General features: G+C 42.3%; 1 protein-coding gene across 11 annotated transcripts in view; it reads left to right on the top strand.

The window, feature by feature from the left end:
* The first annotated feature begins 2,472 nt into the window (after positions 1 to 2,472).
* Positions 2,473 to 9,074, top strand: part of col23a1a (collagen type XXIII alpha 1 chain a) — a 145,578-nt gene continuing 138,976 nt past the window's right edge. For 7 of the 11 annotated variants that reach the window (XM_032528766.1, XM_032528761.1, XM_032528768.1 and 4 more), the window contains exons 1-2: positions 2,473 to 3,171; positions 3,633 to 3,702. In XM_032528766.1, coding sequence (XP_032384657.1) covers positions 2,854 to 3,171; positions 3,633 to 3,702 — 388 coding nt within the window. In that variant the 5' untranslated portion in view covers positions 2,473 to 2,853. The remainder of the gene's footprint in view (positions 3,172 to 3,632; positions 3,703 to 9,074) is intronic. The other 4 variants (XM_032528770.1, XM_032528763.1, XM_032528765.1 and 1 more) reach the window with 1 other exon arrangement.

A 9,074-nucleotide genomic window follows, 5' to 3' on the forward strand; every position in this document is an offset into this window, starting at 1 on the left:
TAACCAGTAATTTCATGAAGTGGAAATGGTGGGTTCGACCGACAACAAAGAAACAACTGTATTAGGCTTAAAAATTCTAAATGAATATATTATTTTTCAAACTGTTGAAGTTTTGAGATGGAATGTGGGAACACCAGTGTAGGTTTTGTTTTGTGAACTAGCCTTTTCTACTTTTATGACGGTTGAAGTTGACCGTCCGCACATATTGCGTTCATCATTGACGTGATGTGGGGATTAGTTTAAAGAGTCATTTTTTTGTTCACAAATCAGTCATGGGCAACATGAACCGGTCGTGTGTTTGGAGGTCTTATAAACCATACTTATTCAGCAAATATCACATTACCAAGGCACACAATCATCATCGGTCGCTGTTCGAGTTTAACTCAAATTTCAGCCGACGACACTGGGTTTCGAAAATGATGATGAAAAATAGTATTATCTGCGGGGACTATGGCATATTGTGATCAGAAGTTGGCCGAAGGCCACGCTGCTTTTCACTATATTTCTGGAACCGTTAGCTGTAGCGCTAAGATGATACAAGTATTAAAGGGGTGTGGTGTGGGACGGAACATAAATTGGTTTTTATATGCGACGATATTTTTGTTGCTTGTTTCGGACCCGCTAATTCTATTCCTAAATCCTAAATAAGATAAACCTTTTCCAAATTCTGGTATAAGATTAATTGGCAGAAATCAGGTGGAGCCTGTTTCTAGTCTTGCGCTCAGTCAGAGCTCTCTACACTTTCAATTTAGATGGATCCCAGTGGGAATGAATACCTAGGATTAAAGCTGACTGCTGACTTGCCTGATATAATGGAAATTAATCTGATGCCATTACTTCAAGAGATGAAAATAGTTTGGATAGATGGAATAAATTAATCTTACCTTGTGGGGCAAAATTAATACTATTAAGAGGTGATAGCGCCACAATTTAATTATATATCAATGATGTTGCCATGAGTGTCTCTAGTGGCATATATAAGCATATAATCAATGGTTAAGGATTTTGTGGATGGAAAACCAAGGATTATATCAGAAGTATTTACTAAAGGGAAAGGGAGGCTTGGTCCTTCCAAAGTAGAAATAATAATTTGGCTTTTAATTGGCTAAATTGGTGAGGCATTGGGATGATTATGGCTCTCAACCGATTGGGTAAAGTTAGAAATGGCTGTGGTGGCTCCCTCCAACCCAACGGCTCTCTCTCAGTTAAGTGGTAGAGGGGGGGAAAAATCCTATTCTGAAGCACTCTCAATGGGTGTGGTCTGAGATACATAGGTTGATGGGAAATCACAATACAAACAGGATACTCCTCCTATGGGATAATCCCGTATTGCTATAGGTAAACGTTCCATCGTTGGGATTCTGGCAGAAGAAGGTATATGTGTGATTGAGGATCTATAAAGGTGTAGTCTTTAAGTCATATCAGGAGCTATTGGATCAATTTCTTTTGAGGGAAGGGGTGAATTTTGGAATATTTACAACTGAGGCAGTGTGCAAAGTGTGTTCCCCGCCAATAGAAGCATAGATGTTTCTAATATGGTGCAAAATCTTTTTAACTTGCCAATACACTGCATAGTGCCTCAACATTTTACAAGAATATAATGGATCTACTGAGTGTGAGACACTGAGAATCTTAGATTGATATGGCAAAGGGATTTAGGGTGTGAATAGACACGGAGAAATGGCGTATATAGTTTCCAAGGTTGGCTGGGCCCTAGGATGTTAGAAGCAAATTTACTCATTATAAATTATACATGATACTACTATACTCCCATGAAGCTTTTCAGAATGGGCTTAGTAAAGACAAAAGATGTTGGAATGTAAGAAAATGGTACATTTTTGCATGCCTTGGGGAATGTCCTGTGGTTTTACCGTTCTGGAAGCAGTATTGAATAAATGGGAGACTGGATGGGTAAAAAGTTACCGAATCTCCACTGCTCTGTCTCTTGGAATTGTACACTTTTGCCGCAGGGAACCAGCAAAGGACAGCATGCATTAATACCGCGGCCTTATCACTGCAGCAAGGCTGATTTTGAGGAATTGGAGAGTACATACACGCCGGGGCTCACAGACTGGACTCAACTGATGACGGAGATTGCATCCTACGAACTTGATTGCCAGGAGTAACAATATCAAGGGAAGTTTCATTTAGTGTGGACTATTTCTGTTTATATATTAAGAGATAGATACATTAGCATGTGTTGGTACACATGCTTTAAACACGATACAGTCGATATATCATCAATGTAGTGGTACAAGGGTGTTTGTCCTTTTAAGTTTAGTCGTAACTGCCTTTTGCTTTCTGTTTTTTTTTTTTTTTTGTTATTTCTTTTGTATTGTTTTTTTGGTATTTGTAATGTTTGTGTTTAAAAATAAAAAAACACTTTAATGAAAAAAAAAAAAAAAAAAAGAAGTGGGCTCAGTCAAAACCCTCAGTCTCAGCTGTCTATCTGCAGCTTCCCACGTGGTCAGCAGGGCGGGCGCATCTCAACTAGTTGAACGTGCAACCAACTTTTAGCAAGGCAAACAATTGGACCCATTGCTAGTTGCACTTGCACATCCATGTAGGATAGGCGACTCTCCAACAGGAAACCAAGACCTGCAAGTTAAAGGCGCCTCTTCTCTGGTTGGCATCCAGATCGCTCCCCTCTGTGTCTGGCGTTAACCCGGTTTGCACTGCTGCTGCCCCTTATCCCAGGACTAATTTAAGACAGCGCTTTGAACCGTGAGCCTATAGTCAACTTGGGTTGAGGGTTGTGAAGGTGTTAGGTGCGCTGCTCAGTTAGTCCGCGGAGCCTGATTAGAGTTTGGTCGCAGAACTACACCAACAACCAAATATTTTCAATACATAAGGATGACTTTGAAGCAGGATTCCAGCATGGATACAGCCAGCGACTGTATCGGGGAAAGTAAGCCGGTGTGTCAGTGTGCGCCCAAGTCCGCGGTCCAGCGTTGGCTTCCAGGTTTTCCCATCGTTCTGTGTTTGCTGATGTCCCTGAGCTCCATCACCGTGTGTCTTCTGATGAGCCTCAAGACCTACCAGCTGGAGAACCGACTGCAGCTGGAGATGGACAAAGCGTCCGTCTTCCAGCCGCCGCAAAGGGCTTGTCTAAACGAGGATGGGACCCTAATTCCAGAGCTGGGCACTTCCATAGGGAGGCTCGTGGAAGAGGTACGTCTGTTGTCGTTAATACATACATATATTGCGTTTGTGAACCTCAGACAGATGCTCTCATGTGCGCACAATGTGCGTAATAGCAGGGGACATGTGCGGTGAAGTTGATAAACGCACAGACTTGGCACTTTTTTTGGTTGCTATTTCACCCTTATTATTCCCCCTAAAATCAGAATGCAGGGCAACTGGCCAATTAGTTTGCTGTTACAGCTCTTTATAGGGTCATAACCACTGATGAGAGACAATCCTATAATTTATCATATGGGAAAGAAGTTCAGGATGCTCCTTTAATTCTAGAGCTTTATGCAATGGGAGGGCGGTATTGGTATTGACAATGAGATTATCATAATGTTATTCCATTCTCTAAATGTTTTTCTTAATGATTTCCACGTTAAGAATATATTCATCTTTAGGACTGGGACTTTTATCTTACACTGGAATTTGTTCTGTGTCTGCAGAAAGTGGATGTGCTGATGCCAAAATTTCGGACTACTAGGGACGTTGGCCAAGAGTGCTCCTGTCCTCCAGGTATGTCTCTGCTCTGTGTAGCATCAATAGTTACGGGTACAGTCTAGGCATGGCTGACCACTTTGGAAACCTGATTGTCTTTTTGGCCCTTAAGCCAGTGTGGGGCCCTTACTTTGACAGAGGGCGTCACACTCAGCAGATAAGCAGGGTTGGGACGTCCAGCCTGAGCCCTGCAGCTTTGTGTCAGTGGGGGATTCTCACTTTAATAGACGGAGCAGCCCAGTGCCAAGATTGGCCACGTTCGGCTTGCGCGGTGTTCGTTACAGGGCTTGTGATAGTTCCGGGGTGGAGAACAGTGTGTAACGCACATCATGTTACACACAGAGTCCCCCGTTACGCCTGTGAAGTAAAGGAAGATGGCTTTTTTTTATATTTTGGTTAAAATTGCTCCTCCTGATATTTGATGGGATGTGTCCAGATGTATTGATAAATCCTGAACATCAGCTGTGTGTGTAATGGTTTAGATGGGCTGTTTGACCCAACCTTGAGAAGAAAGTTGTGCTTTATTTCTTAGAGAAAACGTCTGGCTTGGAACAACAGGATGTGTGTTTTTTATTGATGCTGGCATTCACGACATTCCAGTTGAAAAAAAAAAAAAATGCAACTCAAGTGGAATCTTACCATTATCACAGAGTAGGCTAACTGCTTGCACTCATCTCTTTTAAATTTTGTATCAAGAAGTCAGAGCAGAGGTTGAGTCTTTAAGATGCTTATCTGCACAGTTGGGGGATTTCTCTCCCTGGCTCTTCTTTCTTTCTCTTTGTCTCTGGGTGTGAATAGCCCTCCAACAACAAGAACAGGTGAAAGTGTTCACAAGTGGAATTTCTGGCCCGCTTTCAACATGTTCTGTTTTCCAGTCTGAAGTCTGCTGTGCCAAGATAGCTGGCTGGCTCTGCGCGGCTGGTTACCGAAGTTGAAGTGTTTGTTGTTTGCATTGGATTCACCACAGCCATAGTCACCGATGCTGTAAATGCAAATGGTAGTTATTTGCTGACGTTCAGCTTTTATATTTTGAATGCACTTCTACCAAGCATGACTCAATAGAATTGTATTCCGAGGTATATGTATCTTGTAAACCGTTGCTCAGTTAGGTCAAGCCTACACTGCCCTTGCTGGATATTGATGCATTTGAATGCAATTTCCCCATTAGATCATATTATTGTATCAGTTGTATTTTCCTGTCAATTTTACTTAAGTGCTGTGTAATCAAGTGGTTATGGCACTAAAATCCCTCCACAACTATTCAGAAGTTTTATTTAAAGTTCTCTCTTCTCAGTTTCTGGTCTTTAAATATGTGTGTCTTTCTGTTTCTGTTTGTTTATTGTGGCTTTGATACAACCGAACACCTGTGCACATGTACTTTTTTTAACGTTCCCAGATTGGTAAATACGCTCCATTCTCCATTAAATGTGTTTATTTCTAAAAAGCGATTTTCAGCCCAAAAAGTGTAAGATTTGTAGAGTTGTTCCGGGTGCCTTGTGCTCAAGAAGCCACATGAGCTGGCTACAATAAGGAGTGTCAATGTGTTTGTGCCAAGCACTGCATACAGTATGTGACTCATGTAAAATGTTTGATATGTTTATCTGAGCCGAGCTGTGCCTAAATGTGTGCATCGCATTTGTGCCCTGAGTGTACAGTCTGGTCCCGTGTGTGTGTGTGTGTGTGTGTGTGTGTGTGTGTGTGTGTGTGTGTTTGCGTGTGTGTGTGTGTGTGTGTGTTTGCGTTTGCGTGTGTGTTTGCGTGTGTCTGAGTCTGAGTGTCTGTCCCTGAGCCTTTGAGGAGCCGACAGAGGCAGCTCTCTCAACACGACAGTGTAAGAAGAGACCCTCTTCTCCCTTTAGCACCAGCTCTTCCCACCTGAAACTTGAATCTCTCACCACCAGGATCACAGGCCAAGGTATTTCTGCCTGTGTGTGTGAGAGAGACACACTGCCACACAGCATGAGCGGCATTTCTGCCATTAAAGCTATGCCCTCCGCATCAGGGTGCTCACCTTTCAGCGGCCATGTCGACAAGGGCCCAACAGGGGGCAGCATTTCCGCAGCAGCAGTGGGAATGATGATGTTGAATTTGTCATTGACACTTCTGACGGAATGACTTCCTCCTGATGAAAAATGAAAGTATCTCAAAGTCAAGGCCCTCTGGTTCAGTCACCACTAGAGTAGCAGAGACACTGCCTATTAATAATATTTCACGCTGACAGACGTTTATTTCTCGTAAAGCCCCTCAGTGGGGGCAGCATTATGACACTTTTGGGCCCACAGATACGACACGGCCAGCAGTCGTTAAGGCTTAGGCACACTATAAGGCACAGAGTCCAACTCTGCTTACAAGCTTCAGGTGTTTGCAATTAACACCCGCCTGTTCCCTCAACAGACACACACTACGTATGCTCGCACACAACACACATTCATTACTTACACATGAACACAACACCTTTTTATGGTGCCTTGGCTAATTAGAACCATGTGGGGGCTGTATGTGTCCTGCGTAGGGGGAGTGTATTGTCATCTGCAATTTGCATTTAAAGGCTGTTTAACAGGTCTGATAGCAGCAAGGGGATGCACAGTCTGAGCACACTTGGGCACGGGCCCAAAATGAAATGCCAGCCAGATACAGCCATTAATGTTCCTCAGTCACTGAAGTCCATGCAGCAAGAGGCGGCTGCAAAGTCCTCAAAGTTTGAGGAGATTTTCATAGTTTAAGGAATTCAAGGATTGATCACTTTTAAATGGTATAATGTAGATGAATTTAATATATATATATATATATATATATATATAATGTGGTAAACTATACAAAAAAAAAAAAAAAAAAAACTTACTTCCTGAAAAAATCCTGTCAACATAATTAGTTTTTGGAGTTTGACTGTTGGTCCCAATTAGAAGATGTAAAACGTTCTCTATATTTCTGATATCTAGTGTGTGTGTTGTGTGTGTGTGGTGTGTGTTGTGGTTGTGTGTGTGTGGTGTGTGGTTGTGTTTGTGTGTGTGTGTGTGTGTGTGTGTGTGTGTATGTTGTGTGTGTGTCTCAAACCTAATGTTTATATATTGTATCCCCTACAGTTTGTGATCAAATGTTTATGTTAAAAACATTGTGTGTCGTCAAGAGTACGATTGTATCTGAAAGATTAAACTTTATTAATTGTCACATACAATACAATGTATTGAGGGACACGTTTGACATGTGGCCGGATGACCTGGGATTGATCTGCCAACCTTGTGGTCGTGGAGCAACCATTTTATTTCATGGTCAGGACTGAGCTTTTTCAGTCAGCGTAGAGCATCTCTAAGTCTTTGGTGTTAGAGTATACAAGGGCAAGATGGCAGACCCCTGGCTGTGCGGTCAGATCAATTTCCATCAGATAAGACTGCACTGAACAGGAACACAGGCCTTCCATATATGTGTGTGTTTTTGAATAACTGAGAGAGCATGCTCATAACAGCGGGGTTCCTTGACACATTTAACACATACAAACAAATGTATTTAACGTAGTTTATTGTCTGCTTTCTGCACACAGCTATGTGTAGTTATTGCAACTCCAAATTCCTACATATGTGGCGGGTTACTATTTTGCTCAGTATGATGTCTTGTGTCAAGCCCATCAGCAGTTCACTGGTGTTAACGCGCCTGTCTGGGACTCAAGCTCTGACTCAGGAGGCAGAGGGAAGCAGTCTCTCTCCCCGCCCAGCTTCCTGCTTCCCCACCTGGAGGAGGAGACGGAGAAAGCCGGCTTTAAGGAGACCCACAATGGGGTCGACACCCTCCACGGGCTGCATTTAATTTTTAAAGCCATAATAAATGGGACAGGAAGCTTGCAGCTACCTATACACTATCGCCACAGGAAGAATACATAGGCCATATAATATCCATTAATGACCATTTTAAAATAATGAATGCAGGAAATATGTTTTCATAAGTGGTCTTGTTTTAGATTTGTTCCGCCATAGCTTTGGGCTGTAGGCAGTGTTTTCAAGTATTATTATGCTGAATGCAGCACATAAGTAGCTGTGTGTGTGTTCACTTGTTACAGTCTTGCTTGCAGTCATGTATTTTGTGCATGTGTGTTTGTTTTGATGTCTGCAGGCAAGTATTTTACTGTGTGGCTTCCACTGACTGACTGCATTGCTTTAAATTCACGGCGTATGAAGTCAGTTATGAAGCGGGTATCCTGTGGCACAAAACCCAGCTGGTTTTTTGCATTATGCTGCAGGGTTTTCACCAGGGAAGAAAATAAACCGCTTCTCCCACACTCCACTCTTTCATTTCCAGAATAGAGTTTCCCCAACTGATTGAACCTGTCACACTGTACATCTTTAACAGTAAAATTCAGAGATGTCTATCATAAATTGGCATTTAGTATTTTTAGGCAAAGTGCTTCCTAGGAAACATGCTTCATCATGGACATTGTTAGGAATGAAATAGCCTTTGTCCTGCTTTCCTTGCAGCCTGCTTTGTTTTTCGCACTATATCACAGACTAGATACCGCCGTTATTTGGACAGCAGCTCTAATGCACAGCTGTGCCAGCCTCATGTCTTCAGGTTACTTTTTTCCTTGAGTTGATGTGTCTGTTATTCCCTCTGTAAGAGTCGAATAAAAATGAGCGACTCTTCTTGATGTCTTGGAAGAAGATCTTGGAAGGCTCGAGTGCGCTCAGTTTATTTGTAGAAGATGAGGGGAATGCTGCCTCTTGGATAGTTGGCAGTGGTTGTCTGTATCATTGAAGTCAAAGGCTACAATGAAAAAAAACTTCTAAGTGAGATTATCTTACAGTTAGTTTAAAAGTATTACTTGTTAAAGATGGATTGTCTAGTGATCAAAGTCTTAAAGTTATCTAGTCTGATCAATCGCCTCAAGGGATTTCACTTGCTATGTTGGGGCCAAAGACTGCAAGTTTGGAAATTTACAAAATGTCTTGATGTGGAGGCAGGATGAAGTGAGCTTCCCAGACCTCTGTAGCTCACTCCTCATCTCTGCTTGAGGCTGGTGACTTGAGGCTACATTAGCTGCTACTAGCATAACACCCAAATGTATGCAATGTTGCCACAGTTACTTTAAAAAAGTAACTTAGTTACTTTACACATTACTCGATTTTAAAAGTAACAAAGTTAGATTACAGGTTATGTTATTTTACATTCAGCAGCTGCCGACAACCCCACCTCCGCCTCAACATAAAAATGACAGCATTGACAGTAGTGAGGATTGTCGTTACACGATCTGTCCCTCCTGCACAATCCGTCTGCGCATGTGCAATATGTTTGCGCATGCGCAGATGATATCATGATGAACAAGGATTTACGACACTGCACAATCTGTTCCCATAGACAGTTAAAGAAAGTCGGTTTGCCTCCACCGGAAAGCTAACGTTAGT

The sequence above is a fragment of the Etheostoma spectabile genome, chromosome 10, assembly GCF_008692095.1.
Source record: "Etheostoma spectabile isolate EspeVRDwgs_2016 chromosome 10, UIUC_Espe_1.0, whole genome shotgun sequence".
NCBI classification, from domain to species: domain Eukaryota; kingdom Metazoa; phylum Chordata; class Actinopteri; order Perciformes; family Percidae; genus Etheostoma; species Etheostoma spectabile.